General features: G+C 56.4%; 1 protein-coding gene across 1 annotated transcript in view; it reads right to left on the bottom strand.

Annotated features, from left to right (window-relative positions):
• The window catches only part of DNAH2 (dynein axonemal heavy chain 2), a 149087-nt gene that overhangs the window by 68774 nt on the left and 61186 nt on the right, over positions 1-19127 (bottom strand). The window contains 6 exon segments of the mRNA XM_065570348.1: positions 13795-13983; positions 14131-14241; positions 14888-15013; positions 15393-15491; positions 15990-16207; positions 18933-19071. Of these exon segments, the coding sequence (XP_065426420.1) occupies positions 13795-13983; positions 14131-14241; positions 14888-15013; positions 15393-15491; positions 15990-16207; positions 18933-19071 (882 nt within the window).

The raw sequence follows: 19127 nt of genomic DNA, 5'->3' as shown, positions 1-19127 counted from the left end.
AACTAGGGGCCATTCTCCTCTTGATCTGCTGCTCACAAACAGGGAAGAATTGGTAGGGAAAGTAGAAGTGGGTGGCAACCTGGGCAGCAGTGACCATGAAATGGTCGAGTTCAGGGTCCTGACAAAAGTAGCAGAATACGGACTCTGGACTTCAGAAAAGCAGTCTTGGACTCCCTCCGGGAACTGATGGGCAGGATATCCTGGGAGGCTAATATGAGGGGGCAAGGAGTCCAGGAGAGCTGGCTGTATTTTAAAGAAGCTTTATCGAGGGCACAGGAACAAACCATGCCAATGTGCAGAAAGAATACTAAATATGGCAGGTGACCAGCTTGGCTTAACAGAGAAATCTTCGGTGAGCTTAAACACAAAAAAGGAAGCTTACAAGAAGTGGAAACTTGGACAGATGACTAGGGAGGAGTATAAAAATATTGCTCGAGCATTCAGGGGTGTAATCAGGAAGGCCACAGCACAACTGGAGTTGCAGCTAGCAAGGGATGTGAAGGGTAACAAGAAGGGTTTCTACAGATACGTTAGCAACAAGAAGAAGGTCAGGGAAAGTGTGGGACCCTTACTGAATGGGGGAGGCCACCTAATGACAGATGATGTGGAAAAAGCTGAAGTACTCAATGCTCTTTTGGCCCCGGTCTTCACAGACAAAGGCAGCTCCCAGACTGCTGCGCTGGGCAACACAGCATGGGGAGGAGGTGAGCAGCCTCAGTGGTGAAAGAAGAGGTTAAGGGCTATTTAGAAAGCTGGACATGCACAAGTCCAATGGGGCCAGATGCGCTGCATCCAAGGGTGCTGAGGGAGTTGGCTGATGTGATTGCAGAGCCATTGGCCATTAGCTCTGAAAACTTGTGGCGATCGGGGGAGGTCCCGGACGACTGGAAAAGGGCAAATATAGTGCTCATGTTTTAAAAAGGGAAGAAGGAGAATCCGGGCAACTACAGACCGGTCAGCCTCACCTCAGTCCCCGGAAAATCATGGAGCAGGTCCTCAAGGAATCCATTTTGAAACACTTGGAGGAAAGGAAGGTGATCAGGAACAGTCAACATGGATTCACCAAGGGCAAGTCATGCCTGACCAACCCGATTGCCTTCTATGAGGAGATAACTGGCTCTGTGGATGAGGGGAAAGCAGTGGATGTGGTACACCTTGACTTTAGCAAAGCTTTTGATACGGTCTCCCACAGTATTCTTGCCACCAAGTTAAAGAAGTATGGGCTGGATGAATGGACTGTAAGGTGGATAGAAAGCTGGCTAGACTGTCGGGCTCAACAAGTAGTGATCAATGGCTCGATATCTAGTTGGCAGCCGGTATCAAGCGGAGTGCCCCAGGAATCGGTCCTGAGGCCGGTTTTGTTCAATATCTTCATTAATCTGTGGATGATGGGATGGATTGCACCCTCAGCAAGTTTGCGGATGACACTAAGCTGGGGGCAGAGGTAGATATGCGGGAGGGTAGGGATTGGGTCCAGAGGGACCTAGACAAATTGGAGGATTGGGCCAAAAGAAATCTGATGAGGTTCAACAAGGACAAGTGCAGAGTCCTGCACTTAGGATGGAAGAATCCCATGCACTGCTACAGACTGGGGACCGAATGGCTAAGTGGCAGTTCTGCAGAAAAGGACCTGGGGGTTACAGTGGATGAGAAGCTGGATATGAGTCAGCAGTGTGCCCTTGTTGCCAAGAAGGCTAACGGCATTTTGGGCTGTATAAGTAGGTGCATTGCCAGCAGATCGAGGGACGTGATCATTCCCCTCTATTCGGCACTGGTGAGGCCACACCTAGAGTACTGTGTCCAGTTTTGGGCCCCCCACTACAGAAGGGATGTGGACAAAGTGGAGAGAGTCCAGAGGAGGGCAACAAAAAAGATTAGGGGATTGGGGCACATGACTTACAAGGAGAGGCTGAGGGAAAAAACGGTTACTTACCTTTGTAACTGTTGTTCTTCAATATGTGTTGCTCATATCCATTCCAATTAGGTGTGCGCGCGCTGCGTGCACGAGCGTCGGAGAATTTTCTACCCTAGCAACACCCGGTGGGTCGGGTGTGGAGCCCCCTGGAGTGGCACCTTCAAGGCCCTGGATATATACCCCAGCCGACCCAGCGCCTCCTCAGTTCCTTCTTACCGGCTACTCCGACAGTGGGGAAGGGGGGCGGGTTTGGAATGGATATGAGCAACACATCTCGAAGAACAACAGTTACAAAGGTGAGTAAAAGACGGTTACTCACCGTTGTAACTGTTGTTCTTCGAGATGTGTTGCTCATATCCATTCCATTAGGTGTGTGCGCGCCGCGTGCACGATCGTCGGAAGATTTTTACCCTAGCAACACCGGCGGGTCGGCTGTGGAGCCCCCTAGAGTGGCGCCTTCATGGCGCTGAATATATACCCCAGCCGACCCGGCGCCCCCTCAGTTCCTTCTTGCCGGCTACTCCGACAGTGGGGACGGAGGGCGGGTTTGGAATGGATATGAGCAACACATCTCGAAGAACAACAGTTACAACGGTGAGTAACCGTCTTTTCTTCTTCGAGTGCTTGCTCATATCCATTCCATTAGGTGACTCCCAAGCCCAACTCAGGTGGTGGGGTCGGAGTGAGACATTGCTGTGTGCAAAACTGCTGATCCGAAGGCAGCATCGTCCCTGGACTGCTGCACTAGTGCATAGTGTTCTGTAAATGTGTGGACTGACGACCAAACCGCAGCTCTACAAATGTCCTGTATCGGAACTTGCGCCAGGAAAGCCGTCGAGGAAGCTTGGGCCCTCGTGGAGTGAGCGGTGAGGTGCGGTGCTGAGACACCTGCCAGGTCATAGCAAGTCCGGATGCAAGACGTAATCCAGGAGGATAGGCGTTGTGAGGAGACCGGTGAGCCTTTCATTCGGTCGGCCACTGCAACGAAGAGTTGCGTCGTCTTTCTAAAGTGCCTTGTGCGGTCAATATAGAATGCCAGGGCCCTGCGTACGTCCAGAGAATGCAAACGTTGATCCTGGCGAGTAGCATGTGGTTTAGGATGAAAGACCGGGAGAAATATATCCTGGTTGATATGAAAAGGAGAAACCACCTTAGGGAGAAAGGCAGGATGTGGACGAAGCTGCACTTTATCCTTGTGGAAAACTGTGTAAGGGGGCTCGGATGTAAGCGCCCTGAGTTCAGAAACGCGCCTTGCTGAGGTGATGGCTACGAGGAAGGCTGTCTTCCAGGGCAGGTACAGAAGTGAACAGGTGGCCAGTGGCTCGAATGGAGGACCTGTGAGCTTGGAGAGAACCAGGTTGAGGTCCCACGTCGGAACGGGCTGACGTTGTTGTGGGTACGTCCGGTCTAAGCCCTTGAGGAATCTAACGACCATCGGGTTAGAGAATACCGAGGACGCGAGTTCCCCTGGATGGAAGGCCGATATAGCGGCCAGGTGAACTCTAATTGAAGATATCGCCAACCCTTGCTGTTTTAGGGAGAGGAGATATTCCAAAATGAGAGGGATAGGTGCGTGCAACGGGGACGTGGCTCGCTGTTCGCACCAACAGGAGAACCGCTTCCACTTGGCCAAGTATGTGGTCCGTGTTGAGGGCTTCCTACTGCTCAGCAGAATCTGTTGGACAGAGTGAGAACACTGTTGCTCTGCCTGGGTGAACCATGGAGCAGCCACGCCGTGAGGTGGAGTGATTGCAGGTCGGGGTGACGCAGCCGGCCGTGGTTCTGCGTGATGAGATCCGGATACAACGGAAGCGGGATCGGTGTCCGAACCGAGAGTTCCAACAGCGTGGTGTACCAATGTTGTCTCGGCCACGCTGGAGCGATCAGAATTACCTGTGCCTGGTCTCTGCGCAATTTGAGCAGTACCTTGTGGACCAGAGGAAACGGAGGGAAGGCATAAAACAGGTGGTCTTTCCAGGGAAGGAGAAACGCATCCGAGAGGGAGCCCGGAGCTCGACCTTGCAGGGAGCAGAACACGTGGCACTTCCTGTTGTCTCGAGATGCAAACAGGTCTATGTGGGGAAACCCCCACTTCTGGAAGACGGAATGTATAATGTCCGGACGGATAGACCACTCGTGCGTTTGAAAGGACCTGCTGAGCCGGTCCGCCAGAGTATTCTGGACTCCAGGGAGGAACGATGCCGTGAGATGGATTGAGTGGGCGATGCAGAAGTCCCACAGGCGAATGGCCTCTTGGCATAGAATTGACGAACGTGCTCCTCCTTGCTTGTTGATGTAAAACATGGCCGTGGTGTTGTCGGTGAGAACTAACACACAGCGGCCACGTAGGAGATTGAGAAATGCCTGGCACGCCAGGCGCACCGCCATCAGTTCCCGAACATTGATGTGTAGGGCTAGCTGAGGTGCAGTCCACAGGCCCTGGGTATGGTGCTCGTTGAGATGGGCGCCCCAACCCAGAGATGAAGCGTCTGTGACCAGGTGCAGAGAGGGTTGTGGGGCGTGAAACGGCATCCCCTCGCAAACCACATTGTGATCTAGCCACCATGTGAGGGAGGTCAGGACCGAGTTCGGGATTGTGACCACCATATTCAGGCTGTCCCGATGTGGGCGGTATATTGATGACACCCAGGTCTGGAGTGGGCGAAGCCGAAGTCTGGCATGCCTGGTTACGTACGTGCATGAAGCCATGTGACCCAGGAGGGTAAGGCACGACCTCACCGTGGTAGTTGGGAAGGCCTTGAGTCCCTGGATGAGGCTCGTGATGGTGCAAAAGCGATTGTCTGGCAGGACGGCTTGTGCGCGTCTGGAGTCTAGAACCGCACCGATGAATTCTATTCTCTGGGTAGGTTCTAGAGTGGATTTGTCCTTGTTGAGTAGGATACCCAACTTGTTGAATGTGCGCACTATTATGTGGACGTGAGCGCGAACTTGTTCCTTGGTACGACCGCGTACCAGCCAGTCGTCTAGGTACGGGAACACCTGTATCCCTTGCCGACGAAGGTACGCTGCCACAACAGCCATACATTTCGTGAACACTCTTGGGGCCGAGGATAGGCCGAAGGGAAGGACTGCAAATTGATAGTGCACTTTGCTTACTAGGAATCGCAGGAAGCGTCTGTGAGGCGGGTAAATTGCGATGTGAAAGTATGCGTCTTTCATGTCGAGGGCGGCAAACCAGTCTCCAGGATCGAGGGAAGGGATAATGGCCCCCAGAGAGACCATGCGGAACTTCAACTTTACTACGAATTTGTTGAGTCCGCGCAAGTCCAAGATGGGTCGCAGACCTCCTTTGGACTTGGGGATGAGGAAATAACGGGAGTAGAATCCCCTGCCCCTTAATTCCACTGGAACCTCCTCTATGGCCCCCATAGCGAGGAGCGTAGAAACTTCCTGTATAAGAAGTTGCTCGTGAGAAGGGTCCCTGAAGAGGGACGGGGAAGGGGGGGAGGAGGGGGGGATAGAAGAAAACTGGATAGCGTATCCCCTCTCCACCGTGCGGAGGACCCAACGGTCCGAAGTTATAAGGGACCAAGCACGGTGGAAGTGGGAGAGGCGATCCCGAAAGGAGGGGGCTGGATCCTGGGGGATGACTGGGGCGCCGTCCTCGACCGCACCTTCAAAAGTTCTGCCTGGGGCCTGAAGGTGGTCGAGGTGGCCCCTGGTTCTGGCCGGGTTGAGGGCCGGTCCACCTTCTTCTACCACCTCGCCCTCGCCTCCGGGCCGAGTCTTGTCTCTGACGAGGCGGGGGGGGGTAGAAGCGCTGAGGTTGCGGCCTAAATGGCCTGCGCTGGGGGCCCACAACATGCATCCCCAGGGAGCGCATGATTGTTCTCGAGTCCTTGAGGCTCTGCAGGCGGGAGTCCGTCTTATCCGAGAACAATCCATGCCCCTCAAAAGGCAGATCTTGTAGGGTTTGCTGCAGCTCCGGAGGCAAACCCGAAACCTGAAGCCAGGAGATCCTGCGCATAGCGATGCCCGAAGCCAGGGTCCTCGCCGCTGAGTCTGCAATGTCCAAGGAGGCCTGCAAGGAGGTCCGAGCCACCTTCTTGCCCTCCTCTACCATGGCTCCAAACTCTTCCCTGGACTCTTGGGGAATCAACTCCTTAAACTTCCCCATAGAGTTCCAGGAGTTGAAATTGTAGCGGCTCAGTAACGCCTGTTGGTTCGCCGCTCTCAGTTGTAGCCCTCCGGCTGAGTAGACCTTACGGCCAAACAGGTCGAGCCGCTTAGCCTCTTTTGATTTAGGCGCTGCAGCCTGCTGGCCGTGGCGCTCTCGTGCATTCACTGATTCCACCACCAGTGAGCACGGTTGGGGGTGGGTGTACAAGTACCCATAGTCCTTAGAGGGGACAAAGTATTTTCTTTCCACCCCTCTCGCTGTGGGTGGAATGGAGGCAGGAGTTTGCCATATCGTATCCGCATTCGATTGGATCGTGCGGATCAGAGGTAACGCCACCCTCGATGGGGCATCTGCTCCAAGGATGTTCACGATCGGGTCGTGCACCTCCACTATCTCCTCCGCCTGCAGGTCCATATTACGGGCCATCCTACGCAGGAGATCCTGGTGAGCCCGAAGATCTATCGGAGGGGGACCCGTACATGAAGTGCCCGCCACTGCCTCGTCCGGAGAGGAGGAAGAGGATGCCTCCGGTGGTACCGGATCCAAGGGGGGGTCCTGATCCCCTTGCTCTTGGGCCGGGGCATCACCTGCACTTGGGTCCCTGGTGTCGGGTGGCGTGGACACCGAAGCCTCCATGCCTCCTGGCGGAGGCCGAGAGATGGTGGATTCTGGGGCCCTTCTAACCGAGTGACCCGAGCGAGAGGTCGATGGTATTGGAGCCCCTTGTTCTTGGTGGTATGCCCACGGGGTCCAAAACGACCAGTGAGATGGTCCATGAGATTGGTCCTCTGCCATCTCCTGCCAGTGGCCGAAATTTTGTTCATCGGCGCGCCCTTGAGGGGGGTATGCCGATCTCGACAAGTCCTCCGAGGAGCGAGACACCGATCTAGACGGCCATGGCGGTGCCGAGAGAGATGAAACCATCCCGGTGGGCTGCGGTGCCGCACGGTGCCGGTCCGGAGATGATCTATCTCTGCGCGGTGCCGGCGATCGGTGCCGGGACCGCGACCGGTGCCGATGACCTCGTCGGTGCCGGGAGTCGGATCTGGACCTCGACGAGGACCTGGAGTATGCCCGGTGCCGGGAGCGACCCCTCGACGTCGAGCGCCGACCGTAGCGGTGCCGAGAACTACGTCTCGACGTTGATCGGTGCCGACGATCATAGCGGTGCCGAGACGTAGAACGGTGCCGCGAAGTAGATCTTGGCCGCGAGTACGACCGGTGCCGAGACGATATTCGGCGCCGGGACTGCGAGCGGCGTGGGGACCTGCTTCGGGACCTGGACCGGTGCCGAGGTTCCAGCCCTTGTGATGGTGGGCGCATCAAAGCAGGTTTCCCCCTCGACTGGACCGGGCGAGTCAACGGTGCAGTCGGTGCCGGTGGCTGAGGCGGTGCCGGCTCCGTGAGAGCTATTAAGTCTCTCGCCGCCGCGAAGGTCTCTGGAGTCGACGGGAGGCACTGTATCACCGCCGGCCTGGGGGGAGACGCTATTTGCACCGGACTCAACGGCCTCGGCGCCGGAGTCGACGGTGCCGGAGGCAACTGTTTCCGTTGCTCCACCGGTGGACGCGGCTCTACCCCCGACACTGGGGGAGCTGGCGTCTTCGGCACTGATGTCCCCGTCTTATGGGCTTTTTTATGCCCTGGGGATAAGGACCGGCGCCGAGGCACTTGCTGTGTCTGCGGTGCCGACGAGGTCCGGTGCCGGGGAGGCTTGTCTGACGCCACTCGCGTGGTCGTCGCAGCCGGTGCCGCCGGGGCACTGCGCACCGAGGTGCTAGGTGCCGGGGCCTTGCTCGTGGAAGGAGCGTCCGGGCTAAGAGCCGCCTCCATCAGAAGTTGCCTGAGCCGAAAGTCCCGCTCCTTCTTCGTTCTCGGACGAAAGGCCTTACAGATTTTACACTTGTCTGTCTGGTGTGACTCTCCCAGGCACTTCAGACAAGATTCGTGCGGGTCGCTCGTGGGCATAGGTTTAGCGCAGGAGGCGCACAGCTTGAAGCCGGGAGCGTTGGGCATGAGCCCGGCCCCGCGGCCGGGGGAGAAAGGGGGGAGACGACCCCCTTAACCCCCTGGACTATTTAGAACAACTTTAAAACTACTTAACTAACTTACAACAAACTCTAAGACTATAACTATAACTACAACTATGATACAACAAGAAAAGCTAGGGAAAGTGGAGAACAGCTAAGCAGCGCTCCACAGTTCCAACGACCGTCAGGGGCGGTAAGAAGGAACTGAGGGGGCGCCGGGTCGGCTGGGGTATATATTCAGCGCCATGAAGGCGCCACTCTAGGGGGCTCCACAGCCGACCCGCCGGTGTTGCTAGGGTAAAAATCTTCCGACGATCGTGCACGCGGCGCGCACACACCTAATGGAATGGATATGAGCAAGCACTCGAAGAAGAACCGTTTTTTCTTCTTTGAGTGCTTGCTCATATCGATTCCAATTAAGTGACTCCCAAGCCTTACCTAGGCGGTGGGGTTGGAGTGAGACATTGCTGAGTGCAGAACTGCTGATCCGAATGCAGCATCATCTCTAGACTGCTGTACAAGCGCATAGTGAGCAGCGAAGGTGTGGACCGATGACCAAACCGCTGCTCTACAAATGTCCTGGATCGGGACATGAGCCAGGAAGGCAGTTGAGGAGGCCTGGGCCCTCGTGGAGTGGGCGGTGAGGCGCGGCGTCGGGGCACCAGCCAGGTCGTAGCAAGCACGAATGCAGGACGTGATCCAAGAGGACAGGCACTGTGAGGAGACCGGTAAGCCTTTCATCCGGTCAGCCACTGCAACAAAGAGTTGCGTCGTCTTCGTAAACAGCTTCGTACGCTCAATATAGAACGCAAGGGCCCTGCGTACGTCCAAGGAGTGCATACACTGGTCTTGATGGGTGGCGTGCAGCTTAAGATGGAAGACCGGGAGAAATATATCCTGGTTCATATGAAAAGCTGATACCACCTTGGGAAGAAAGGCAGGGTGGGGGCGAAGCTGCACCTTGTCTTTATGGAAGACTGTGTATGGAGGCTCAGACGTGAGCGCCCTGATTTCAGAAACACGCCTTGCTGAAGTGATGGCTACAAGGAAGGCTGTCTTCCAAGATAGGTAAAGGAGTGAGCAGGTAGCCAATGGCTTGAACGGGGGCCCTGTGAGCTTGGAGAGAACCAGGTTAAGATCCCACGCCAGAACCGGTTGACGTTGCTGTGGGTATAGACGGTCTAAGCCCTTGAGGAATCTGACGACCATCGGGTTAGAGAAGACCGAGGAAGCGAGCTCTCCTGGGTGGAACACCGATATAGCAGCCAGGTGAACCCTGACCGAAGATATCGCCAAGCCCTGCTGTTTTAGGGATAGGAGATATTCAAGTATAAGTGGAATTGACGCCTGCAAGGGGGGGTGTGGCTCGCTGCTCGCACCAACAGGAGAAACGCTTCCACTTGGCTAAGTAAGTGGTCCGTGTAGAGGGCTTTCTACTTCCCAGCAGAATCTGTTGCATGGGATGTGAGCATTGTAGCTCTGTCCGATTCAGCTATGGAGCATCCACGCTGTAAGGTGGAGCGATTGCAGGTCGGGGTGACAAAGTCAGCTGTGGTCCTGAGAGATCAAGTCCGGGCACAAGGGAAGCGTGATCGGAATTTGTACCAATAGCTCCAGAAGCGTGGTGTACCAGTGCTGTCTTGGTCAAGCTGGAGCGACTAGAATCATACGTGCCTTGTCTTTGCGTAGCTTGAGCAGTACCCTGTGGACCAGTGGGAATGGAGGAAAAGCGTAGAACAGCTGGTATTTCCACGATAGCAGGAAAGCGTCCGACAGGGAGCCCAGAGATCGCCCTTGGAGGGAGCAGACCAAGTGGCACTTCCTGTTGGCTCGTGCGGCGAACAGGTCGACCTGGGGAAATCCCCACCTCTGGAAGATGGAATGGATGATATCCGGGCGAATTGACCACTCGTGCGTCTGGAAGGATATACTGAGACGGTCCGCTAGAGTGTTCTGGACTCCAGGGAGGAACGATGCCATGAGATGTATCGAGTGGGCAATGCAGAACTCCCACAGGCGAATGGCCTCTTGGCATAGGAGAGACGACCGGGCTCCTCCTTGCTTGTTGATGTAGAACATGGTCGTGGTGTTGTCTGTGAAGACTGACATGCAACGACCATGTAGGAGACCGAGAAATGCCTGACAGGCTAGGCGCACCGCCATCAGCTCTCGGACATTGATGTGCAGAGCTAATTGGGATGCGGTCCACAGGCCCTGTGCATGGTGCTCCCCGAGGTGAGCGCCCCAACCTAGAGATGAAGCATCCGTGACCAGGTGCAGGGAGGGTTGTGGGGCGTGAAATGACACTCCTGCGCAAACCACCTTGTGGTCCAGCCACCAGGTGAGAGAGGTCAAGACCGAGTTTGGAACCGTGACCACCATGTTCAGGTTGTCCCGATAAGGATGGTACACCGATGATACCCAGCCCTGAAGTGGACAAAGCCGAAGTCTGGCATGCCTGGTTACGTAAGTGCAAGAGGCCATGTGTCCCAACAGGCCGAGGCATGTCCTTATCGTGGTGATCGGGAAGACCTGGAGTCCGTGGATGATGTTTGTGATGGTGTGAAACCGAGTGTCTGGCAGAAGAGCTCGGGCGAGTCTGGAGTCTAAGACTGCCCCAATAAACTCTATTCTCTGGGTTGGCTCCAGAGTGAACTTTTCTTTGTTGAGTAAAATGCCTAACTCGTGGAATGTTTGCAGTGTTATCTGGACGTGAGCTTGAACTTGCTCCCTGGTGTGGCCGTGCACCAGCCAGTCGTCTAGATACGGGAACACCTGTATCCTCTGTCGACAAAGGTATGCTGCCACGACAGCCATACATTTGGTGAACACTCTTGGAGCCGTGGACAAGCCGAAGGGAAGGACGGCAAATTGGGGTAGTGCACATTGTTTACTACAAATCGAAGGAAGCGCCTGTGTGGGAGGTAGATTGATATATGAAAATATGCGTCCTTCATGTTGAGGGCGGCGTACCAGTCTCCAGGATCCAGGGAAGGGATGATGGTCCCCAAGGAGACCATGCAGAATTTCAACTTTACTATGAATTTGTTGAGTCCACGTAAGTCTAGAATGGGTCGCAGACCCCCTTTTGTTTTGGGGATCAGGAAGTAGCGGGAGTAAAACCCCCTGCCCGTTATCTCTGACGGAACCTCCCCTATGGCCCCCATAGAGAGGAGCCCAAAAACCTCCTGTGTAAGGAGATGCTTGTGAGAAGGGTCCCTGAAGAGGGACGGGGGGGGGGGGAATGAAGAAAACTGGAGAGCGTATCACCTCTCTACCGTGCGAAGGACCCAACGGTCCGAGGTTATAAGGGACCAAGCACAGTGGAAACGGGAGAGGCGATCCCAAAATAAAGGGAATGGATCCTGGGTAGTGGCTAGCACGCCGTCCTCGACCGCACCTTCAAAAATTTTGTCTAGGTCCTGAAGGTGATCTAGGAGGGCCTTGGTTCTGACCGGGGTGGGGGCCAGTGGACCTCCGTCTACCACCTCGCCCCCGCCTTCTGGGGAAGTCCTGTCTTGGACGAGGAGGAGGAGGGTAGAACCTTTGTGGCTGGGGCCTAAAGGGCCTGCGCTGGGGTCCTGGGACATGCATCCCCAGGGAGCGCATGATGGTTCCGGAGTCCTTGAGGCTCTGCAACCGAGAGTCCGTATTGTCCGAGAACAACCCCTGGCCCTCGAACGGCAGATCTTGCAGGGTCTGCTGCAGTTCTGGCGGTAACCCCGAAACCTGGGGTCAGGAGACGCGTCTCATGGCTATCCCAGACGCTAGTGTCCTGGCGGCAGAGTCCGCTATGTCCAGGGAGGCCTGCAAGGAGGTCCTAGCCACCTTTTTACCTTCCTTCGCTAGGGCCCCGAACTCCTCTCTCGAGTCCTGGGGGACCAACTCTTTAAATTTACCCATGGAATTCCATGAGTTGTAATTGTACCGACTCAAGAGCGCCTGTTGGTTTGCGGCTCTGAGCTGCAGACCCCCCGCTGAGTAAACCTTACGTCCAAACAAATCAAAGCATTTTGCGTCCTTCGATTTGGGCGCTGCTGCCTGCTGACCATGACGCTCTCTTGCGTTCACTGAGGAGACTACTAGTGAACACGGCGGAGGGTGTGTATAGAGGTACTCATGGTCTTTAGAGGGGACAAAGTACTTCCTCTCTACACCTCTGGCAGTGGGAGGGATGGAGGCCGGGGTTTGCCATATGGCATTAGCATTAGCCTGGATCGTACGAATAATGAGCAACGCCACCCGGGATGGGGCATCAGCTGAGAGGATGCTCACCACCGGGTCCTCCACCTCCACTATCTCCTCTGCCTGTAGGTCCATGTTCCGTGCCACCCTACGTAACAGGTCTTGGTGGGCACGGAGGTCTATTGGAGGTGGGCCTGAGGTTGTTGTGCCCGCCACCGCCTCATCTGCTCCTTTTTGGTCCTGGACCTGAAAGCCTTGCAGATCTTGCACTTGTCCGTCTGGTGAGACTCCCCTAGACACTTCAGACAAGAGTCGTGAGGGTCTCCCATTGGCATAGGCTTAGCACAGGTCGCGCACGGCTTAAAGCCAAGAGCCTTGGGCATGAGCCCGGCTGCGCGCCGGGGGGGAAAGGGGGGATAAAAGCCCCCTTAACCCCCGCTAACTATTTATAACTACTCTACAAAACTATTAACAACAAACTACTTATATATAAGTATATAACCAACAACTATCTACAAGAACTAACAAGTAAAGCTAGGGAGAGTGGAGAACAGCTATGCCGCGCTCCACAGTTCCAACGACCGTCACGAGCGGTAAGAATGAACTGAGGGGGCGCTGGGTCGGCTGGGGTATATATCCAGCGCCATGAAGGCGCCACTCCAGGGGGCTCCACAGCCGACCCACCGGGAGTTGCTAGGGTAGAAAATTCTCCGACGGTAGTGCACACGGCGCGCGCACACCTAATTGGAATCGATATGAGCAAGCACTCGAAGAAGAACTGGGATTGTTTAGTCTGCAGAAGAGAAGAATGAGGGGGGATTTGATAGCAGCCTTCAACTACCCGAAGGGGGGTTCCAAAGAGGATGGAGCTCGGCTGATCTCAGTGGTACCAGATGACAGAACAAGGAGCAATGGTCTCAAGTTGCAGTTGGGGAGGTCTAGGTTGGATATTAGGAAACACTATTTCACTAGGAGGGTGGTGAAGCACTGGAATGGGTTCCCTAGGGAGGTGGTGGAATCTCCATCCTTGGAGGTTTTTAAGGCCTGGCTTGACAAAGCCCTGGCTGGGATGAATTAGCTGGTGATTGGTCCTGCTCTGAGCAGGGGGTTGGACTAGATACCTCCTGAGTTCTCCTCCAACCCTGATATTCTATGTTTCTATGATTGTATATTGGACCCCGTCCCTGGCAATGGACACCGGGGGCAGCCCATAGGGAAAGGGAGGGGGTGAAACAGAGCCGGTGGCTGAGGCAGCTGGCGAGAGCAAGGAGGAGAGAGGTGGCTAACGGCCCAAGCAGGACAGCAAACTGCCGGGAATTACAGGAACGTTGGAGGCAACATCTTCCCCTCTGCTCAGTGCAGCTGCTGAGGTGGAACAGCAGGGGGCAGTGATGCAGACGAGGGCATGTAGCTAGGACTGATTCTGCCCCACAGGGGGGCGACAGAACTAGCCCCACATACACACATCCAGCCAGCAGGGGGCAGTGTGGGCCCCACTCGCTCAGAGGCCAGTCCATCCTCACCTTGTCCCAGTAGAGGCGGAGCTGACTTAGCCACTCGAAGGACGTCACGTCTATCAAGCTGCTCTTGTAGAGCTTTTCTATGACGTCCCGTGCATGGATTTCCACCGTCACCAGCGCGACGATCTTCAGGCGCATGATCTTGGTCAGGCTGCCCCGGATGGCCTCCGAGTATTTATTCAGCAGGGACACCTAGCGAGGAAACAGCCAGTGATCAGACATATGCGAGGGCGTGGAGTAGTGAGCAGTGTACACGTGTGCGAGCACGTGAGCGTGCCTGGGAGGGCCAGTGACGGTGTGCGAATGCGCGCATGGCTAGTGCCGCGCTCTCCCCTTCACCTGCTTCTTCTTCATGACCTTGAGGAATTTCTTGTCACCTCGCTCCTTGCAGTTGGCCAGGCACTTGGTGACGTCCATCGTCCACTGGATCTGGCTGGCAGTGATCACCATCTGCAAGAGACGAGGAGTGGGGTGGAGGGAGGGGCACTGGCAAATCCCCTCTTCCCCAGCCCCGAGCTCAATTCTGGGGAGCCCCCTGCCCATAGACCTCCAATACCCTAATCCTAGAAATGACCATTCGTCCTGGGCCCCACGTCCCTCTTCCTCCGCCCGGCCTGATCACTTAGGAGTGCCTTCCCCCCAGCCTAGGGGCTCTAAGCACTTTACCCAGGGGGGTCAGGGTCACTGGATCCCTTTTACGCGGGGGAATACTTAGACGCACGCCGGGAAAGTGACTTTCCCAGCTCTGGCAGAATGAAATCCAGGGTACGGAGCCCGGAGTTCTAATTCCCTAGTGCCTGCTCTGATGGCTAGGACCCACTCCCCAGAGCCGGGGAGAGAACCCAGGAGTCCTGACACTCAATCCTCTACTCTAAATTCTGAACCCTCCTCCCCGTGTTCAACTGAGGCTCACCAAACTCATTTCACGTATGACCTGAGTGTACCAAAGGCCTGATCCAACCCACGGCAATAGAAAGACTCCCACTGACTTCAGTGGAGCTGGATCAGGCTGTAAGGCCAGTCCCTGTGGCCCAGAGGCCATCCCGAGCTGCTGGCCGAGCCGCGGCCCCCCGTGCCCTGGAGGCGCAGCAGTCACCTGTCCGGCCCACTCCTTCACCCACTTGTCCCTTTTCGTCAGCATCTTCTTCAGGGCCAGGCGGCAGTTCCTCAGCAGCTCCTTCAGGGTCAGGCGCATGGCCCGCTCCACGTCACACAGCCACTCCTGGGAGGGAGGCAGACGAGGGGCTGAGGGGACGTCTAGGGGGGTTCCCCCTGCCCCCTCTTCAGGGCAATGCAACCCGATTCCTTTGCACTAACTTCATCTCCCTCGCAAAGCAGGCGCCACCGACCCAGGGCCTGGCGCCGGGGGGCAGAGGGGATTTCACAGCGGAGGTCTGAAAGGGGAGAGGGGCTGGCACCCGCAGTGGTAAGGCTGCCGCAGACCCAGGAGTGGGAGTGATTTTGAATTGGATCGGACCAGAGCTGGGGAGCCAACGGAGGTGCCCGAGGACGGGCTGGTGCATGGGTGGGCAGAGGAACCAGGCTTGGGCTACCCAAAGCCCCAGCTCCCACCGCCCAGAGCTGGCCCAAAGAGCCCTCACCTCCACGGGCCCTTCCAGCAGCACTGAGTGGGCGAACTCCACGTACTCCCCGTCCAAGGAGTACATGCCCACGGCTTCGGACTTGTTGCCCATTCCCACCTGAGAAATGAGGAGAAGACTCATGACCATCTCCAAGTGCCTCCCGGACTCCTGTGCTCCGGGTGAGGTGGGCATGAAGATCAGAGCCCGAGGGCGGGCCAAAGGGGGGGGAAGGGGTTTGGGGGCTCAAATTCAGAGGGGCTAGCAGCTGGCTGTACCAGGGCAGAAGCTGTCCCCTTCTGCTGTAACCACAAGGTCACCCTCCCAATCCAGAATCTGTTTAGACGGGTTCCCTCCTCCGGTACTGAGATGCAGCCACCTCTTGGGATAGCTGTTTATACAGGGGTCCCTCGCTCAGTGCTGAGGTGCAGTCACTCTGCGGAGGTGCATGGTGACTGCTACCAGCTCCCCCGCATTGTTAAACAAGAGAGAATCCCCTCTCTGGCTTTGGGGAAGCCGGATGGCACCACCCAGGTTGGGATTTAGCCAAGGCCCCGGGGTTGAATGGAGAGAAGGACCAGGGGCAGGAGGAGGTTGGGCCTGGGGCTGACTCCGGACCTTCTGGATTTTGAGGGACTTGATGTTGTCAAAGCACTTCTTAAGGTGGGGCTGGATGGCCTCGGGATTGCGCGACTGGCCCAGGATCTCCAGCAGGTCGTCGTTGGACAGGAAGTAGAAGCGGGGGAAGATGTGGCGCTTGGTCTCCAGGTACATGTCCAGGGATTTCTGGATCTCCTCCAGGGCACTGTTCATCTCCACCAGCTTGTCCAGGAGGCCTGGGGGGAAAGCGCCACGGGACCCCTGACTCCTGCTGGCCCCACCCCAGCCAGGTCACATGGTCCCTCCCTTGGCCTTCAGCAGCAAGGTCAAGTCCTGGCCCGCCCTCTCCGCTCCCCAGGTTCCCCTGAACCCACCCCCTTCCATCCCTGATCCCCGCTCCTCGCCCCCATGAGGCTCCGAGTCACCCTGGCAGATCTTCAGGGGGGGAACCCTGTTGTCTCCCGGCCTCAGCCCTAGGTGTAGTGAGTTTGATCAGCCTCAGCCCCAGACCTCAAGGTGCTGCAACCTTTCATCCTGCAAGCAATGGCCTCGCTTTCCACTTGGACGAGAAAGGGGCCACAAGCAAGATCAAGCCTTTTAAAGGGGGCTGCTTCCACGAAGCGCTCTTCTGTGTAACCAGCGCCGGCCCCTCCGGAGCCCCGCACCCTGCTCCTGCAGCACATGCTAGGGACCAAGCCCCATGCTAGGGACCTGGGCTCAGCCCTGACTCAGAGGAGAATGACCCTCACCTCCACCCTCTCTCCCTGGGGCTCAGAGCCCTAGCACTCCACTGGGGTCAGCGCTGGCTGAGAGGGGAGAGTGCCCCCTACTGAGCCACCACCATGCAGCACTGAATCTCCTTTGGAGGCCTCTGAGCCAGTTACTCATAGAGTCATAGAGATCAGGGTTGGAAGGGACCTCAGGAGGTATCTAGTCCAACCCCCTGCTCAAAGCAGGACCAATCCCCAACTACATCATCCCAGCCAGGGCTTTGTCAAGCCGGGCCTTAAAAACCTCCAAGGAAGGAGATTCCACCACCTCCCTAGGGAACCCATTCCAGTGCTTCACCACCCTCCTAGTGAAATAGTGTGACGAAGTGGGGGATTTTCTTGTTTTTTCTTGTTTTCGGTGAGGTTTCAATGGTTTGCATGCGGAGGGGGTGGGACTCAGTTTCCCCAGGTGTTACTGGTTTAACGAGGGGAGGGGAGAGGGAGTTTGTTGTTACAGAGGACCGGAGAGGGAATGTGGGACCCCAGCCAATGGCCTGGAGGATGGATACCCCAGCGACCGGTGACCTGACGACCTGGAGACCCAGCTCAGGAGTTGCAGCTGGTTCTGGCCAGTGGGAGAACAATGGGCTGCAGAGTGAGGACCCAGTGACCTAACCAGCCGGTTCCAGCCAGAGGACAGAAGGCCGCAGTTTACGGCCCTGTTTACCTGGAGAGAAGACAATGGACAGAGGCGGGGCTTGGGGCCCGGGGAGCTCAGATGCCCAGCTGGGAAGCAGGGGGGCTCTGGGCTGGAGAGGGGGAGCAGGCAGAGCCCACCTGGATGCAGAGAGACTGGGATGTGCTGGGCTGAGGGAGGCTAGGCCTGAGGCCCTGAGAGTTTCCGGTGCTGTGTTCAACTCTCAATAAATCCTCCTGTTTTATGCTGGCTAAGAGTCACTCCGGTCTAGAGAACAGGGTCGCATCAACCCCTTTGGGGGTGGAGGCCCGGTGGGTCCAGAGCGAGTGGACTCCCTGAGGGGGCCCACGTCAGAGACAGACATGCTAAGGCTCAGAGAGGTGCGGCTCTAGGAGGGGGTGGGGCCTGACCCCAAGAGAGAGTGGACCCCTGAGAAGGGCTGTTGCACTGAAAGAGGCACCCCCCACGGACCGCACAGGGCCAGGAGTGGGCACGATCTGTGAGTCCGTGACACATAGTGTTTCCTAATATCCAACCTAGACCTCCCCCACTGCAACTTGAGACCATTGCTCCTTGTTCTGTCATCTGGTACCACTGAGAACAGCCGAGCTCCATCCTCTTTGGAACCCCCCTTCAGGTAGTTGAAAGCAGCTATCAAATTCCCCCTCACTCTTCTCTTCTGCAGACTAAATAACCCCAGTTCCCTCAGCCTCTCCTCATAAGTCATGTGCTCCAGTCCGCTAACCATTTTTGTTGCCCTCCGCTGGACTCTCTCCAGTTTGTCCACATCCTTCTTGTAGTGGGGGGCCCAAAACTGGACGCAATACTCCAGTTGTGGCCTCACCAGTGCCGAATAGAAGGGAATAATCACGTCCCTCGATCTGCTGGCAATGCTCCTACTAATACAGCCCAATATGCCGTTGGCCTTCTTGGCAACAAGGGCACACTGCTGACTCGTATCCAGCTTCTCGTCCACTGTAACCCCCAGGTCCTTTTCTGCAGAACTGCTGCTTAGCCAGTCGGTCCCCAGCCTGTAGCAGTCAATGGGATTCTTCCGTCCTAAGTGCAGGACTCTGCACTTGTCCTTGTTGAACCTCATCAGATTCCTTTTGGCCCAATCCTCCAATTTGTCTATGTCACTCTGGACCCAATCCCTACCCTCCCGCATATCTACCTCTGCCCCCAGCTTAGTGTCATCTGCGAACTTGCTGAGGGTGCAATCCATCCCATCACCCAGATCATTAAAGAAGATGCTGAACAAAACCAGCCCCAGAACCGACCCCTGGGGCACTCGGCTTGATACCGGCTGCCAACTAGACATGGAGCCATTGATCACTACCCGTTGAGCCCGACGATCTAGCCAGCTTTCTAGCCACCTTATAGTCCTACTCCTCCTGAGCAGACTCCCCTCAGGAGCTAGAGACGAGAGGAGATCACTGCTCTCGGAGGTGGCTCAGTGGCAGGAAACAGGGCCTAGGCTGGGTCCGGAGTGTAAGGTGGGAAGAGGCAGGTGACTTGTGGCTGGGGTCCGGAGAGAAGGGGAGCAGCAGCTACCTGGGAAATGCGTCCCGCGCAGCGCGTTGTTATCCTTGTTCAGTCTGTCCATGATGGTCTTCCAGCTGGCGTTGATCTGATCGAAGGAGGCCGACTCCTGGGGCAGCTGCTTCCGGATGTCTTCTCCCAGGAAGATGTTCTGTGGGGGATTGGCACCAGAGAGAGAGAATGGCCCAGCCCATCATTAGTGGGGAA

This window comes from Chrysemys picta, chromosome 16 (genome assembly GCF_011386835.1).
Source record: "Chrysemys picta bellii isolate R12L10 chromosome 16, ASM1138683v2, whole genome shotgun sequence".
NCBI lineage: Eukaryota > Metazoa > Chordata > Testudines > Emydidae > Chrysemys > Chrysemys picta.
The sequence above is the reverse complement of the archived record's forward strand: the minus strand, read 5'-3'. Positions and strand labels throughout refer to the sequence as shown.